At 42.1% G+C, this 18,497-nt stretch overlaps 2 protein-coding genes across 7 annotated transcripts in view; both read left to right on the top strand.

The window, feature by feature from the left end:
- Positions 1 to 223, top strand: part of LOC120432797 — a 15,786-nt gene extending 15,563 nt beyond the window's left edge. Inside the window, exon 5 of the mRNA XM_039598003.1 lies at positions 1 to 223. This exon is cut by the window's left edge and continues 9 nt beyond it. Coding sequence (XP_039453937.1) covers positions 1 to 223 — 223 coding nt within the window.
- Positions 224 to 6,580: 6,357 nt separating this feature from the next.
- The window catches only part of LOC116329791 (latent-transforming growth factor beta-binding protein 4), a 32,105-nt gene continuing 20,188 nt past the window's right edge, over positions 6,581 to 18,497 (top strand). For 3 of the 6 annotated variants that reach the window (XM_039622559.1, XM_039622558.1, XM_031751879.2), the window contains exons 1-5: positions 6,585 to 7,049; positions 13,922 to 14,164; positions 14,490 to 14,563; positions 15,962 to 16,135; positions 16,786 to 16,888. In XM_039622559.1, the coding sequence (XP_039478493.1) occupies positions 6,773 to 7,049; positions 13,922 to 14,164; positions 14,490 to 14,563; positions 15,962 to 16,135; positions 16,786 to 16,888 (871 nt within the window). In that variant the 5' untranslated portion in view covers positions 6,585 to 6,772. Of the gene's footprint in view, positions 7,050 to 13,921; positions 14,165 to 14,489; positions 14,564 to 15,961; positions 16,136 to 16,785; positions 16,889 to 18,497 lie in introns of all 6 variants that reach the window. The other 3 variants (XM_039622556.1, XM_039622557.1, XM_039622560.1) reach the window with 2 other exon arrangements.

The following is an 18,497-nucleotide window of genomic DNA, read 5'->3' as shown; positions in this document are numbered from 1 at the left end:
GGTCCAGGCAGTGCTGCTGAGAAAGATTCTGTCACAGGGAGGAAGAGGTGACAAGATGGCCACCCTGCTGATGAAGCACATTGAGAGGGAGAGGAATAAAGTTCACAGTGCAACCTCCCCTTTTAATGCTTCCTCATCCTCCTCACTGAAAAGAAGTGTGAAGACATTCCACACCCAGAAGGGGCAGTACAGCATCCATTTCAACACCCCGACAGGTCAGTGATGTCAGTTATTTTAAAATTTTTTTTTTACACTTACATGTTTCATATTGTCAAACAGTTTTAATATTAGACAAAGCTAACCCAGGTAAATACAAAATGCAGCGTTTTAATGATGATTTTTTTATGAAGGGAAAAAAAATCTCCTGATAGTCCTGTGTGATAAAGTAACTGCTGCCGTTGTTAAGTTGGGAATTTATTAACTACACTCTTTGGAAAGGATAGAGGTTTTTTTCCCCCTTTAATACATGAAGTTATTGTTTGAAAACTACATTTTGTATATATTCTGGTATCTCTGTCTATTATTAAAATGTGTTTGATGGTCTGAAAACAGTGCAGTAAAGAATTTTTTTGTTTAATAGAAAAAGAAAATACTGCACTGATTGATGTACTTTGTATAGTGCATAACTGCATCTTCCAATGAATTGATGCATTCTCATAAAATTAGAATTAATCCAATAACATCAGATGGGAGCAGCATATTGCACCTTTAGCTTGAATACAGTAGCTGAGGTGGATGTTGCCTCCTAATAGGATTTTAACATTTAACATTCTATGTGTATATTTTCAAAATTTCTTTCTGATTATGTCTTTCTGCAACTCGTGCACTGCTCTCTCTCCTTCCTCATCTCCACCTCATCGTCTTCCTCCTCACCTCTAGCCTTCTAATGAAGTCAGGGCTTTAGCATCCCAAAATTTACATAAACATGTTTATTTATTCCTGATATTGTGGCAATTATTTATTGTCAGCAGATTATACATGTGACCCTCCCGTCTCCAGACAGCTGACAACCTGGCTAAACAACAACAGCTGGTCACAAGCTAACATTATGTCAGCTAATGTGGGGCTCGAGTGTCCTAACATTTTCTCTCTCTAACAAACAAGCATCAGAGTCCAAAAAGTTACATCCTGAGGCTAACAGCAGCTAACAGAGGCAAACAGGAGTTAACTGCAGCTAATGACAGCTAACAGCAGCTAAAATAAACACTGAGGGCCATGAGTGCAAAAATAAATTGATTTAATACATTAATAAATAATTAAATGTTTCAACAATTAATGGAGCCAGCTTGATAAAAAAATTATTAAATAATTTGTTAATTAAATGCATACTTAATACAGAAAAGACAGAAAAGTTCAGGGTATACTCAACAACTAGCTTTAGTGACACTTATCAGACAGACGTGAGCGTCACCGGCTCAAATCGACTCATATCCAGAGTACGTAGACATGGACACATACAGGGAGTGCAGAATTATTAGGCAAGTTGTATTTTTGAGGAATAATTTTATTATTGAACAACAACCATGTTCTCAATGAACCCAAAAACTCATTAATATCAAAGCTGAATGTTTTTGGAAGTAGTTTTAGTTTGTTTAGCTATTTTAGGGGATATCTGTGTATGCAGGTGACTATTACTGTGCATAATTATTAGGCAACGAACAAAAACAAATATATACCCATTTCAATTATTTATTTTTTAGTGAAACCAATATAACATCTCCACATTCACAAATATACATTTCTGACATTCAAAACAAAACAAAAACAAGTCAGCGACCAATATAGCCACACTTTCTTTGCAAGGACACTCAAAAACGCCTGCCATCCATGGATTCTGTCAGTGTTTTGATCTGTTCACCATCAACATTGCGTGCAGCAGCAACCACAGCCTCCCAGACACTGTTCAGAGAGTGTACTGTTTTCCTCCTTGTAAATCTCACATTTGATGATGGACCACAGGTTCTCAATGGGGTTCAGATCAGGTGAACAAGGAGGCCATGTCATTAGTTTTTCTTCTTTTATACCCTTTCTTGCCAGCCACGCTGTGGAGTACTTGGACGCGTGTGATGGAGCATTGTCCTGCATGAAAATCATGTTTTTCTTGAAGGATGCAGACTTCTTCCTGTACCACTGCTTGAAGAAGGTGTCTTCCAGAAACTGGCAGTAGGACTGGGAGTTGAGCTTGACTCATCCTCAACCCGAAAAGGCCCCACAAGCTCATCTTTGATGATACCAGCCCAAACCAGTACTCCACCTCCACCTTGCTGGCGTCTGAGTCGGACTGGAGCTCTCTGCCCTTTACCAATCCAGCCACGGGCCCATCCATCTGGCCCATCAAGACTCACTCTCATTTCATCAGTCCATAAAACCTTAGAAAATCAGTCTTGAGATATTTCTTGGCCCAGTCTTGACGTTTCAGCTTGTGTGTCTTGTTCAGTGGTGGTCGCTCTTTCAGCCTTTCTTACCTTGGCCATGTCTCTGAGTATTGCACACCTTGTGCTTTTGGGCACTCCAGTGATGTTGCAGCTCTGAAATATGGCCAAACTGGTGGCAAGTGGCATCTTGGCAGCTGCACGCTTGACTTTTCTCAGTTCATGGGCAGTTATTTTGCTCCTTGGTTTTTCCACACGCTTCAGCGACCCTGTTGACTATTTTGAATGAAACGCTTGATTGTTCGATGATCACGCTTCAGAAGCTTTGCAATTTTAAGACTGCTGCATGCCTCTGCAAGATATCTCACTATTTTTGACTTTTCTGAGCCTGTCAAGTCCTTCTTTTGACCCATTTTGCCAAAGGAAAGGAAGTTGCCTAATAATTATGCACACCTGATATAGGGTTATGATGTCATTAGACCACACCCCTTCTCATTACAGAGATGCACATCACCTAATATGTTAATTGGTAGTAGGCTTTCTAGCTTATGACAGCTGTTATAAGACAACATGCATGAAGAGGATGATGTGGACAAAATACTCATTTGCCTAATAATTCTGCACTCCCACATACTAACAGCTGAGGTAAGCAGTGGACTGACAGCCTACACTCAGTACAGATGAACGGGAGCTTTTTGTCCTACAGCAGCCATTGTAGCTAGGATTATGCTACAGTGGGAGTGCAAGAAAACAGAACTGCAATCTGCTGACAGCTAGTGGTGAGATTTTACACACTGTACCTTTAAGTGTGACAAATAAGCAAAAAACGAAGAAATCAAGAACGGGCCAAAGTCTGATAAAGTAGCACAAAAGACAAAATTGTGTCCAGTACTGGACCTGATGCTGATGAGACAATAACCAAAGGTGGAGGTTGATTCTGAAATAAATTAAAGTAAAATACAATCAGCACTTTATGATGCACCCTTTGCACTCTAAGGTTGCCATTTTGGCTTTTTCATATAATTTCATATAAAAAGGGTGCCAGATTAGCTCAGTGGGTGAGCGGGCAACTATGTGCTGCATGTAGGCGCCTGGGTTTCAGTCCGACCCTTTGCTGCATGTCTTCCTCTCTCTCTCCCTGTGTTCCTGTCTCTCTCTATCCAATAAAGGCTAAAATGCCCCAAAAAATAATATAAACAAAAAGGTGAAAATTCTGTGTGTCTGTGGTGTGTAACACTGGTGTGGTGTTACAGATATCGCAGCACTCTTAACATGCCCGATCATGTTTGGGCACAGTAAGAGTAACCGTGTATTCGCCTCACATACCACTACGCGTGGATCATTATTTTCTCTAATAACCTGAGCGGAGCCGATATGTTGGTGCTGATGGATAGAAGGCGCGCGTCTATCAGCCGTGCGCCGCAGGAATGTGCTGTTTGTTTCCACCCACCGTGTGTTAATGGAGCTGGAAGCCAGGTTTCCATTGTGCGCTTCAGATAAGAACAGCGTTAATGCGGTGTCGGAGTCCGGGCCTGATCGCTGTGATTAGACCTGTAAACAGTTCCTGTCTTTGTTCTGCTGTGGGGAGAACCCGGTTCATGCAGGAACGGCTGAAAGCTGCAGATGGAGGCTTTCTCATAGCTCTGGTGGAAGCTGGTTCTGAGATGTTCCCAGTTTGGCTTGACCTGAGTCTTTTTATTAAGGATGACTGGAAACATGCATCCATAACTTTTGTGTGTTTGTCCATCATTGGCAGATTATCAGTAAAAAAAAAAGTCGACAACCTAAAAACAAACCCATATTCAAAAAAACTGAGTTTATGAGTTTATGTACCATTAACAAAAATATTAGCTGGCTCCTGTTGGTGAACTTCAAAATCCTCCTTTGCACAGCTTTGTTGTTCATTTTTTAAAAGGAATAAAACCTGCAGCTCCCGTTGGCATCAAGCACCAGCCATCAGCTCCCGTTTCCTTAAACTGTGACGTACTGATGAATCGCAGCAGATCATTATGAGCATTTTTGAAGCTGACTTCTGCGGTGAGAGTGGAGCCTTAAGAAACAGGTGGTGCTGTAATAACAATAATAATATTGTTTGTTTTGTTTCTGCCTTACAGCAGCTCTCCATCTGTCAGTCAGGACATGAGCTCATAGGAAAACACCCACAGGAACAACCAGCCTCTATTCCAGCCAGAGCCACAGCCTCACCTCTGCCGGGGCCCCCGTTACTGTTTCAGTGACACGGGGCCAGTTTGGAGAGCGCTGTGTCACCCTGTGAAGTCCAACAGTGGTTCAGTTTTATTTATACAGCACTGAACCTCAATAATATTCACCTCAAAGAGCTTTATACTGTGAGGCAAAGACCCAACAATCAGACGGCCCCCTATGAGCAGCCGTGTACCACTGATCTGATGAAAAGGAAGGCTCTGCCTCCCATTCTACTTTTAATACTCCACGAACAACAAGTAGGCCTGCAGTGTGAGAGCGAAGTGCTCTAATGGAGTGATATGGTACTACAAGGTCATTAAGATAAGGTGAGCGATGTTCCAGTGTATCATGTACATAAGCCACTGATTAAAAAAGAGAGTGATGAAGCTTCCTGTGAGCTCTGTGCACATCACAGTGTTAGAAAATCACACATTATATAGCTAGAAAGTGCATTTTCTGAAGAAACTGCAGTGTGAATGCTTGAATCTGAATGTATGCACTGAAATGAATTAATTGCTGAATTTTACGTTAAAAATGTTGAATGAGATGAAAAATACCGAAATTTTCACCTGAAAACAAAAGTGCTGAACTGCTAAAAGCTGACATCCACACAGAAGTTGGAAAATAGCTGAAAATATTTTAATTGTAAATTAGAAAAACCTAAGTAATGAGAAAAGAAAATTTAGAGTCAGAAAACATCTGAATGAATATTAAAAGTTAATTTTCTTTGAATCACTGAATAATTAAAATGTGATCCCTCCACTTGGATGGCATGAAATTGTGATCCACTGACCAATCAGATCTCCAGAAAATATCCCTCAGACCTCAGTGCTCAGCGAGAGAGGGGGACGGTAGAAAAATAGATCCTTAGGATCAACTTGATCCCTTATTCGTCAGCAGTTTCTTTGTTGTGTGTGGAACTGCTCACCCTCATATGAAGTTTGCATGTTTGATTTGTTCTTTGGTGTCTCTCAGACAGTTTAACACAGCTGAAATAAAACAGACTGTGAAAGGTTGCCACTGGTTTCCCATTATAACCAACCAGTCACACTGCTTAGTGTGCATTTTAAAATGTATGTTTATACAGCGCCAAATCACAACAACAGTTTTCTCAAGGTGTTTTTTATTGTAAGGTAAAGATCCTACAATAGTACAAAGAAACCAGAGAAAAACCCAACAATCAAAAGACCCCTTTGAGCAAGCGCTTTGGCAACAGTGGGAAGGAAAAACTCCTTTTAAACAGGAAGAAACCTCCAGCAACAGAAAAAGAGGAAAGTAAAATAATTTGCTGACTCCAGCAAAAGTCAGCAAATAATCATAAAGTAGGGGAGGATTGTGACACCAGGTGTGCAGTTTCAATGGAAGCTCCGACCCTCGTTTGACACATCTGGTTTCAAAACCCCAAAATGGCGACGGCAAAAACGATAGTCATGTGACATCCATCTTTTACACTGTGTATGGATGTGCTGGGCCTCCGTTGGAGGCTGATGGAGACAAAACACAGAGCAAAAACACACTGAATGCTGGGTCACGTTGGCACGGTATCAGTGTCAAAGGTCAGTGTTGGTCAGTGTTGCGTTCACAGGTGGAGGAAATGATCGGATTCTGTAGGTTTAAAGTTGAGGCTTTCCCTCCAGCTCTGCACCATGGAGCCACTTTAAGACTTTTGGTGAATTTGACCCCCAGAAACCCAAAACCGGGGTTGCATCACCACCATGATGTCCTCCAGCGTTCTGCAGTGGGTTATGAAACTGTGTGCAGAGATAGAGGGCCTCTGTTCGTACCGAAGAAAAGGCCAATAAAATAAGAAGAGGAGGAGGAGTGAAGAGGGGAGAGAGATTGATACAGTAATGCTTGCTCTCTCAGTGTGGACTGATGGACCAGATCCCCGCTAAACATTTTGTTTGGATCGGAGCCCAGTCCTGCACACTGCTTTCAATTATCTCTCTCCCCTCTCTCTCTCTGCTGCTCGCTCGCTCTCACTCAGGAGTGTTTAGGGAAAAACCGAACTGGGAGAGGGGAGGGGGGAAACGTGTTTTCTTCTTCCTTCCTTCCCTCCTTTTTTTCCTGCGACGCTCGTTCGCACTCCACCACAGAGCAAGAAAGAGAGAAAGCGGGGCAGAGCCAGAGCGCCGAGGTTTGGGAGTTTTTTGGCGATGCAGCACGCTCGCAAACTCTGACTCCAAACACTCGACATGCGGCGAATCTGCTGTTTCCTGTCACTGTCCTGCTCCTTCATCTTCTTCTTCACCTCTCTTCTGCCAGCCGATGGACAGACAGCAGGAGGAGGAGCAAGAGGAGGGGGAGGAGTAGAGACGATCCAGGTGATGTTCACGCCGACCATCTGCAAGGTGCGCTGTAGCCAGGACCGATGTGTCAACTACTGCGAGAGAGGCAACGTGACGACACTGTACAGCGGCGGCGAAGGAGGAGGAAGGAGAGACGGCTCCCACGGACCGGGCTTCAGAGTCTGTGAGTTGAAGCTTTAACTTTAAAGACCTGCATGTGAATAAATAACTCTGACACAGAGAGGGACGGTGTCGGGTTCACTGCCAAGTTTGCGTGCAGTAAATAATGCACACGTGCAGGTTTGTGCAGCTTGTCTTAAATCTGCTTCAAATTTAAAATTCCTGCTGAAAGCTGGTGTAAAGCTTCCGGTATGAAGCGGGATATCAGCAGGATGTGGACAAACCTTTATGTCCACGACATTCGTGTATTGTGTTGAAGAGATATCAGCTGAAGTTGAGCTAGGGCCAGCTGGTCTTGATGTAACCCCAGTTCAGACCACAAGATGGTGCTGTGAGACCACGCAACCTTTATTTGTGAAAATAATTGCGACACAGAATTTCCCGTTCACGTCCCTGAATACACCATGAAAACGCATTTTCCTGTTTTTTAAGCAGGTGAGTCGTTAATATGTGAACCAGGCTCAGGGAGGGCCGTCTCCCGTGAGGGAAGACGGAACAAAAGGCACTTTTGTTAAACTCTTGAATTAAAGCTGAAAGTCTTCAGTTTAAATCCACCGTGGTGGTGCACAGCTGTGAAATGGACCGGGTTGTTTTTGACCTGTTTCACGTTACATGTGACTCACCAAAGGCTACATTAGCTTTGTAACATAAACCTCACAACAGCCGTGTTATTGGTCACATAACGGTATTAACAAAGTCTCTGACAGCAGAAACATGTCCAGAGGTCCAGTTCAGGGACTCCAGTTAGCTGAGGTGAAGCCGAGCAGACTGCTAACAGCTACAGCCACATGTCAGTCAAAGAGCCCCCACTAATACAAACTTTAAGCCTTAATACAGTTTAAACAGGTGAGCTATAAAATCGTTTTCTCGTGTTTCTCTACAGTTGTGATGAAGGCAAAATTATCTACACACCTAACAGATTGTGCATCAGGCTGCAAACATGTTTAGTTCTGCTGTAAAGTTTTGAATGGGAGTCTGTGGGGACTAACTCACTGCTGACACCAGCCTCTTGTGGATGTTAAAGGAACTGCAGCTTTTGGTAATGGGTCTGCTTAATTCTCCTGTCCCAGCCGAGTCCACCACTGCTGGCAGTATCATCCGTTTTTGTGTTTTGTTGCCCATAAATAGCGAGGAGCGTTTTATTATCTTAATGCTGCTGGGGGTTTTTTTCTTCTTCTTCGTTGTTTGAGGAATCTGGACATTCTTTATGAATTACTGTAAGTGTTGTCAGATGATGTCTGCCTAGATTCACTTTGCTAAAGTTGGATATTTGACTCTTGGACTTGAATCTGAGGTAACACGAGAGGCTCAAACCTGAGATTTATAGAGAATGAGCTCGAGAAAATTCCAGCCCGTCAGAGATAATAACTCCTGTGCTGAACATTTGATCTTCACGCTCTCAATGAGGCTTCACGTGTGAAGCTGCTCCAGCTGAGTCATGTGACCTGCAGCTCTTTGATGGTTGGCAGAGTTGGGAGGCTGAAGCCCAGCCAGTGAATAGTTGTATAGTCTGATCTGATCCCGGGTCAGTGAGTGTTAATCGTTCCTGCTGGCAGCGAGTCGGAGTTGTCAAACAGCACAAGACTCTTGCAGGAAGCACAAAGGGTCCAGCGCTGTTTGATTTAAACTTAATTAGTGGCTCGAAACACAAACCAGCAGTTTATCTAATCACCAATCACTCGTTACATTATTTCCAGCTGTAATTGAATCGCAATTACCGTGATTCACATTTAATCTGCTTTGATCAGAAAAGCCCCACATAAAAGGCTTTGAACTGGAAGTCAAACTCACATTGAGATAAGCTGAGTACTTATCTTAATTCATCCCAAATTTAACAGCAGAATGATCTGAAAAGGGTCAAAGCTAACCGAAAATTAAACATTTCGATATTCTTTTCCATAGTCAGCCCTTTAAAACCCTCAGGAGTGGAAGCTACATGTTACCAAATAATCTGCGAATTTAAATTGAGCACTTCTTAAAACTTTTCCCAGCAGGGGGCAGCATTTTACCAACAAGCTTAAGGCCTCATCTGAGCCGGTATTACGCAAAGAGACAATGCAGTATTTACAGTATTAATTTAACTGTTTGGCAGTTAGGTTTGAAGCTTTGATTGAGTTAATCCCATAAAGTGATTGTTTTCAGTCTTAACAAATGGCTCTTTGGCTCCCTCTTCAGGCTGCTGATGCAATAGCATTATCAGCTCTCATTTGATCAGTGTGAACATTATTAGAAGTTCAGCACCATCATTTATCGACTTTACTGTCTCCAGCAGTGCAAAGTTACCCCAATGTTTTCTTTTTTGTTCTTTTCGGTGAAACTGAGCGTGGTGCTGGTGATGGTTGCTCTCCATTTGAATACCAAACGGTAATCAAGTTCATACTTGGATGTTTTCTAGTTTGAGATTGGCCTGTTTATGTAATGAACTCTTTGGGCAGATGCTCTGCTATTAAGGCAAAGGTCATGAACGCTGGACTGGTGTCTTTGTAAGAGTATCACGATCTGCTGATTATTAGATCCCAAGAGTCGGGTGCCCTTTGTATGAGATACTCAAGCTTCCTGCAGAGCATGATGATTCTTTGGTTGTAGTCATCCATATTTTCTGAACTACAAAACTAGAAAAAGAGACCAGGAGTCTGTTTGCAGTAAACTGTATCAGTTTGCTCACGTAATAAGCTGTTGCTACATGGCTAACATCAGCAGTTTTCATCATCATCAGTCTAGAAAAGCATTTAAAGTTCAGCATTATTGTTTATTCCTTTATTCTCTCCGCGCTGTCTCGAGGGGTGGAAAGTGTTTGCTCTTGATTTTATTTTTTTTATTTTTTTTAACCAAGCATGGTTTCTTTCCAAGTGTTTACATAGTGGATCAAAAAGATTTGAGGCATTTTTTCCCTGGCAACTTTCAGCACAATACCTAAATTTCTTAGAAGGAGCTGCTGCCTCAAACACTAAACTCAGGAAGTGGCAGTCTGCTTGCAGTAAAGGTTAACAGTGATAGCTGTCTGTGACTATTTGTAGGTCAGTAAACCATAAATCCTCCTCCACAGAGCAGGAGGTGGTGGGGGGTGTACACCTGCAGATATGTAGCTGTGCCTGCCTCTGTTTTATGCTTTAAAGGCCTTGGTTTAGAAAAGGGTTTTCCACATTTTTTCATTTTACCCTCATTGATGGTTTGAAGAGTTTGTGCCATCGTATTTTTTCATGTTGATGAATACCAATGGCTGTTTGCTGGTTTTCTGGATATTTGTGCAACAAGTGCTACATCTGGAGAGAAGGAGAGGAATCAGAGGGGCAGAGGGAGAAGAGAGACCACTGACATATGGCTTTCATTTATCATAAAAATAGCCCCATCGCACGTCCCTGTGTTTCAGAGGACATCATAGTAACTTAGTTTGTTGGAGAGCCAACCTGATGGCGACTTTAAGCCAAGTTTTAATCAAGCAATATAATGCTTATGTCACCGGGGGTCTTTGCTTTTGGTCGTCCTATGGATGTCAAGTCCTCAGTATGTGGACTACAGCTCTTTGTCCTCACAACATCAGTAACACACACACACACACACACACATATATATGTGCCCAGGATATTTTGCTGGTGATGTGTGAATGTTTAAACAAGCAGTGAGGTAAGACTGGACAGCAACACACACAAACATACACAAACACAAGGGAGGAGGTGGTGACATCATAGGGTCAGAGGTTAATCCCCCTGTCCAAACAGCTGTTCCCCCCATCAGCCTCTCTCGCTTTACATACAGACTAACAATCAAAACAGAGAAGCACACGAATGTAAAGGAAAACATGGGAGATGTTGTTATGTGTCAAAACATACAAACCAAAGCAACAGAAATTTGACAAAATAAACTAAATATTAACATTTCAGAGCAACATCTCAGAGCTGCTAGCATGGATGTCGATTCCATTTGGACAGAATTAACATTACAGAGCGAGGTGGGGGATAATGTATTCCTTGTGGGGTTTGGGTAATTTAAGTCTATTACAGGAACTGGACTGTAACTGGGTAACCAAAACAGAAAGCAACAAAAGCCTCCATAAAGAGGAGAAAATCTTCCTGAGACTCTTAACGTTTTGAAGTTTTTTCCTCCATATCCCAATAACCCGATGACGGCTGTCTGCACATCCATGGGAGGGGCTGGCAGATTCTTCAGCTACTTTTAATCACACTTCTTCAAGTAAATCCACCAGACTAGCAGGAGCTGACTAAATTAATTAGCTGCTGAACTGTCAGGGAGAGTTTCTGCATGTGCGGTTTGCTGCGTCTCTCAGTCGTATCTGTTGGTCGGTGATAAATTCAGATTGCGGGTCAGGAAAAAACAAGCTGAGTGTGAGCTGTGGGAGGTGCTGGAGGTGACGGTCACGGTCACCGCGGTGAGGCAGGAAACCACACATGCTATTGTTGTTTTCTTCCTTCTTTTTTCACATTTACATCATAAGTGCAACATTTTTAGAAAGCTCCTGATTTTGAAGTCCTATCTAAGGGCAAATGTACCGAGTGTCCATAACTGAAAAACACGGAGATATGCACTTTGCGTTAGACGTAAAGGTTCTGTGGGTAACCTCCTTAAAACCTGTAAAGACACCAGTGACCGTGAATGTTACACTCACACAGGGGTGCTAAGTAGTGTTTGTAGGCAACGGCACAACCACAGTTACTGCAACCACATGTGGTGAACTTGTTGCCTTTCAAATTGGTGCTTTGACCAGGTCTGCATCAGCGTTGCTGCTCCACCAGGTGTAACAATAAAGTTTAACATCCAGGGATCCACGAAAACAGAATTTATGAAGTTTAACAGAGTTAGAAGTTAGCAGGAAGTTAGCTCGCTAGTTTCCACCTAAGCATGATATAGCATGTTCTGACTGAGAGATTTCTGAAACATTCAAACGTACAGCTCTGCTATCACTTCAACATAAATGAAGACAGAAAACTAAACAGCAGTGACGTTTGTAGGGTTACTGAAGTTGGTGTAGCTGGTATGTAATGCTAGCGACAGAGGTATGTTAGCATAACATAAACAGTGAAGCTGGAGGATGAACGCTAACTTTTTTCCACTGGATAAAAGTTAACGTGAGGGTTCCCGATGGTTAGGGACAAATGCAATCACATGGCAGGATGCTGTAAACGGACCAAACTTCAGTCAGGAGAACAACTGAGATTATTCATCCACAATACGAGGTTAGTCATTAATATACTGCTGCATGGGCTGGGCTGTAGTTACATCAGAACGGTTTAAAAACTCAGCTTTAAAATGAACAGTGGTGATAAAAACCAAGAGAGGCCGACAGTGATCACTGACTGTTTTTAGGGGCTTGTTCAGATTAAATAGAACAACATACAAAGCCTTAAAACATGCTAAAAACACAACAGCCTTAATAAACGCAGAGTAGTTTGGACCCGGAAGCAGGATTCATACATCAACACTTAAAGACCGGATAATGACTTTGGGACATCGACACGTTGATAAAAAGGGACTAAGATGGAGTCAGTCTGTCTGTCTCAGTCAGTCCAGGTTTGACCGCGACTGTTTGGAAACAGGTTGTGTCCCAACACTTGGTCAATTCATCTACTTCCAAATGGTTGCTGAGGGAATTCTTATATTTGTACATATATTTATCCTTAAAATTCTCACATTCCTGCTCTTATATTTTGTTGTTTCTTATGTTTCTTGTATTTTGTACACCTCTGTTGTTTGTAAAGCTTGCACTCAAATGTGCTGGAGCAGTGTACCAAAACATGTGATGTGACAATAAAAGTGATTTGATTTGATCTGAAAACATTGCATGCCATGACTGGGCACACACCAGCTTTCACTAGTCTTCAGGAGGTGACTGTCTCATGTTTATCTTAGTGTGACTGAGTCATTAGTGAGCTGCAGTGCTGTGTGTGAGCTAAACTAAATCAATGTTAGTCTTTGTTCTTTTGTGGCTTTGGGTTGGAGTGTGTTTGTAGACGTTTTGTGACGATCCGTTCAGATTTTCAGATTAAACATGACCAGAGTTTCAGATCATTCGTTAAAGATATGAAATGTGAGCCCGAAGCTGTGAATACTTGGCACCCTACATTTTTTAAACTTCCACACAGAAACAGGATGAAGTACAGCTACAGCCCAAAGCCTCCAGGTGCTGCCTCTCGGCAGGCTTCCAGACGTTGGCCAATGGGGGCGGGCAAAATCAAAGTTCATCTCATAGATTTTTCATGTTTGTCTCTGTTTATTCTCTCCGCCAGTTTTTCAGTGTTTACAGTATTTCATCAGTGTAATCCCCCACACTCGTTCTGTTTTTTCTCAGCTTCGCCCCAGGAACGTCGTCCAAACTCTCCGAGTGTGTTTGTGTTGATGTGGTCCATCTGTGGTTTGATGTCCAGCATGATAACTGTGTTTACAGCAACACACACGCAGCAGTGCAGTGTGTGTGTGTGTGTGTGTGTGTGTGTGTGTGTGTGTGTGATAGAGTTACATCACAAACAGGACTACACGCACACACAGAGCGTCAGCAGTGGAAGTCGTTCATCTTTTTACTGAAGTTCAAACACGAGTTTGATCCGATTCAAGAGTTCCTCTGCAAGTCTATGGGAAAACAGCCCCAGCCCCGAGCTCTGTAAACATTTTCCTGATGGGTTTTTGAGGACAGTCATTGCAGGTTATATACAATAAAACAGGAAGTCCATTTTTGAAATTTTGCTTATTTTAAGTGCCAGAAAAGAGGTCAGAGGTACTTCGATCCTTAGCCCGTGTGTGAGCTCTTCCTAATTTGACAGATTTTACTGCTGTTGTTCTGTAAACAGCTCACAGGAATCATGAACCTGTGATTGTATTTATTTACTGAATAGATAAGTAAGCAGGTTTGTTTGCCTCCCACAGTCCTCTGTCCTCTGCTCTGTAAGAACGGCGGAGTCTGTCTGCAGAAGGACCGCTGCCTGTGCCCGCCAAACTTCACCGGGAAGTTCTGCCAGGTCCCCGTCACACCCACAGACTCCTCTGCAGCCTTCACCAATGAGATCGTCAAGCCCGTTCTCCTCTCTTCCATGGCATCCAATCAGGAGCTGGTTCGGTCCGAGTTCCTGCTGCCGCTAGGACGGGACGCAGAGACGATGACTGCTGGAGGTAAGCGACCTGTGACCTTTAACCCCAACTGTGTCTGTGGGTGGCTGTGACGTTTTTGTGTAACTCTTTGGAATTTTGAAATATAGAATTTTTAAAAATATTTCTTGATATCTCAATATTTTACAGATATTTATTTATTTCGGTTATAGTTTGCTCAGTTTTGTTCTGACATTATTTTGTTTATATGTAATAATATCTTTATTCGTTTGTCACTGGTCATTTATTTGATACATTTTTGGCAGCTTTGAGCTTCCACAGATAATTTGTTGCTATTGTGAATGGTGCCTCACTGTAGTTATCCTTTAATGTTCACACGCACGTGCAGCCCCCAGCGGGCCCTTGGTGAAGGTCAGAGTTCAGCACCCCCCTGAGGCCAACGTGAAGGTCCACCAGGTGAAGGTAAGAACATTAACAGTTCCTTTGACTGGACGATTAAACTGTCAGTCATCATGTGATGATAAACTTTTTGTTCAAGCTGTTGATAAAACAAAGAACAGTTGTTTCGTTTTTTAGTTTTACATTGTTATAGTTTTGTAAATATCTTTATTTAAAATAATATTCTCTCACATACATCGAGGTTTTACAAACTTTTTATTTTGTAGATATTTCATAAACATTAATATTCAGTTTTTGCATTTATGTCATCTGTTTTTACATATTTTTATATTTTAACATATTTTTTTGTTATGTCCTTAGATTTATTATTTTACATGTTATTAAAAATCTCTAAATTTTACAACTGGAATTTTTAAAATGTTTTAATGATCTTTTATTACATTTTTAATAATTAATAATAATTATAATATATCTATAATGTATTTGTTATTATTTAAATCTTTGATTTTATTTGAAACAATTATTTTCTTAAATATATAAACTTCAAAAAAAAATTCTTGGAAGTTCTTTAAAACCATCTAAAGCCATCGACCTTCTTCTGTTTATTCGGGGCCATGTCGTTTGGCTAGCAGCCTTAGTACCTCCTCCAGCTACTCCGGGGGAACACCGAAGCCTTCTCAGGCCAGCCAAGAGTTATAATCTCTCCAGCATGCCTTCTCAGGCCAGCCAAGAGTTATAAGGCATCTCCAGATGCATGTCCTGGGTCCTTCCTGTGGAGGGTGGGACATGCCTGGATGGCACCCTCTAACCCTATCTCTAGGAGGCATTCTTGTCAGATGCCTGAACTTAAACTGCTTCACTTTAGGCAGGAACTCGTCCCTGACCCGGAGTGGGCACTCCACCCTTTTGAGGACCATGGCCTCAGATTTGGAGGTGCTGATATTTTATTCCTGCCGCTTAACACTTGGTTGGGAACCGTCCCAGTGCGAGCTGGAGGCCATCAGCAGTGACAAAGGTCAGCCCTGGCTGAGTCAATCACCCACCAGGAACGAGCCCAACTTATTGCCGGCTATGCAGACCAAGCTTTTGCAAAGGTTGTATAAGGATCGAATGGCCCATAGCAATGGGCTAGACACCCCATACTCCCGAAGCAACTCCCACAGGAATCCCACACAGTCGAACGCCTTCTTCAAATCCACAAAGAACATGTAGACTGGTGGGCAAACTCCTGTGCAGAGTTCCACGACCAGGACGAAAACCACATTGTTCCTCCTGTATCCGAGGTTCGACTGACAGACGCACATCTAAACAGTCATCTTAATTTCTTGCAGGAGTTTTAAATTTTTAACCTCAGATCAAGTTTAATGTCATTTATTCATTTATTTTTAACCCTTTCATCGAATATGCCTGTAGTCTTTTGCATTCACTTGCTTGCAGGTAAGTTGAATCTTCTTGTTCCAGGTGTCTGGATTCACTCCCACCCTGCGGACGCTCTCTTCCTCCTCCTCCTCAGGGTCAGCGGGTGCTCCGGCTCCTGCTGGCAGCAGAGTCCTGGCCCAGACTGTGAGGGGGGACAGCGTCTACACCCAGCAGTCCGGCTTTAAGTACTGCTTCAGAGAGGTTAAAGACGGACAGGTGAGTGGCAAAATATGAACATAAAATACCACCTAAAATTCACCAGCAGGTTTTCAAAGGAGAACTTAGTTTTTACCCATTAACATGGATTTTGTTCAATGTTCCATGTTTGGAGATTTCTAACACTGTCAGGCGGATAATTCCTGTGTTCTGTCACATCAAACAAAAAAACAACCTTTTTGGGACTTTTTACCACACATAGGCGTTTTTGGGTTTTTTTCTGTCACTGTTGGATTGCAAAGTCAGCATGACCTTTAACCCATGTTAGGGATAAGTGCTGTCTATGACATCATAGGGATCCAAGAGTACAACAAACAGTCTGAGTGTTTAAAGTAATCTGAAACCTGAGCTTTTGGCACACAGGGATTACTTGTACATATACACCTCATCATTTGCCGAGTCATCACTGTGTTAGGAGATATATGACAGGAAGTAAGGAATCACCGAATAGATCAACTTTAATGTGATTACAAAAAGCAGAAAATGCAAACACATGGTCCTACATCCTTTAAAATGACAAAGAAGTCCTTAAATCATCTCGTTGCTACACGATGCATATTGTTGTGTCTTGTTTTGATTAAAGTCCAGGCTGATAGATGTTAGCATGGCTGCGGTCCATCAGATTTATCCTGGACTGTGTTTGTTTTTAGTGCAGCTCTCCTCTTCCTGGCCTTCGGAGCAAGGAAATGTGCTGCAGAGGGATCGGAAAGGCCTGGGGCATCGATGACTGTGTCATCTGTCCTGAGAATACAGGTATACAAAAATACACACAATACTCATATAACACAATATAACACACTGTGTGGTCCATTCAGGCTTCCATAACCTACCTTGAGTGACCTCACTGCGATCAGTCAGAAAACTTTGAAGACTTTTATATAATGTCTGACATTTTATTATTGCTATTGCTTTAGACATTAAATTAGGCCCAAAAACCTTCTGGTAATTAAACTGAGACACTCAGGAAAAAGTTCCCATAGTCCAGCTCTAACTTTATCCCTGGACAGTAAACCCAGACATGCACTGTTGAAGGTTTGACTAACTCTTCCTTTATACTCCCTGAGTCAAGCAGGAATATTATAGTATGACATCTGTTTCATGGCGGAGGTCATTGCAGTGTTTTATATCAAAAGAAAATGACCCATCAATATTAAAACAATGCACTGTTATTCCTCCTCACCTTTTTCTGTAAAAGGTAGAAAGGTGGCAGAGTGAGGGGCCAGCAGCGGAGTTTGAAACCGACATTCATGTGAAAAGCTGATGGCCACATGCTATGTAAAGTCACATGCTGCTGCAGCATTACACCGGCTTGATTTAGTGGTTTAGGGTCAGCAAGCAAAGGTGTCATAAAATAGGTCTTTCGAAAGCTCTCCTTTTTTCTGCAAGAGAAGAAAATGTCCTCACTATTCACTAATGTCCTCACTTAGGCTCGAATTTATAGAGGTCCTCACAAAGATACCTAGACTAGCACAATTATACTAACACTTTTTCTGTGAGTGAGAGTCCGCTACTTCATGACTTTAATATTTTGGAAATATTTCACCAGTAGCTGCTTATGTAACTATTGGACTTCATCACACACACACTCACATTTGTTCATCTGTTTTTGTGGGGACTGTAGTTAATACAGTGTCTTCTGAGGTTCCGTAACTCAAACATGATGATTTCAACACTGAAATCTAATCAGGTCCAAACCATTTAACAGGCCTCCCGAGGTCTGCCTCAAAGTCAGAACCCAACAGTGTGTCCTCACAAGCATAGATGCATACACACACACACAGTAAGTAATCGGGCTTCCTTGTTCTTTTAGAGCTGACTAACAGTAAAGGAATGCAACTGTGGGACTGTAGGCTTTACACACACACACACACACACACACACACACACACACACACACACACACACACACACACACTCAGGAAATCATGTTAGCTCAACTCCTGGCGTCCAGCTTCACACCAATGACAGCATACACCTTTAAAGAACAGAAAAGAGGGCCTGGATACACACACACACACACACACACACACACACACACACACACACATAACTGGTACAGTTTTTGATGTTTGTGTCTGATCAGAAAGGGAGTCATGGTTAATTCAAACTGACCAGAAAATCTTTAAAAAGCTGTTTATAGCTTTGGCTTTGTGATGGCGCCCCCTGGTGTTTCTGTTTGACCTTATTCAACTTTAATGTAGCAAACTCTGGGGTGTTCATCTTACAACCTTTTTCTTATAAATGATGTAATTTGTAGTATATTTCTTAGAAACAGTGCAGAACTGTGTTTTGTGTTCTCTCCTAGCAAACATTAAATATGAGTATGTGATCAGATAATTATTCCACAAGAATTGGTGATTGA

Source organism: Oreochromis aureus, linkage group 14, assembly GCF_013358895.1.
Source record: "Oreochromis aureus strain Israel breed Guangdong linkage group 14, ZZ_aureus, whole genome shotgun sequence".
Taxonomy (NCBI): Eukaryota; Metazoa; Chordata; class Actinopteri; order Cichliformes; family Cichlidae; genus Oreochromis; species Oreochromis aureus.
Note: the sequence above shows the minus strand (reverse complement) of the source record. Positions and strands in the feature narration are given on the sequence as shown.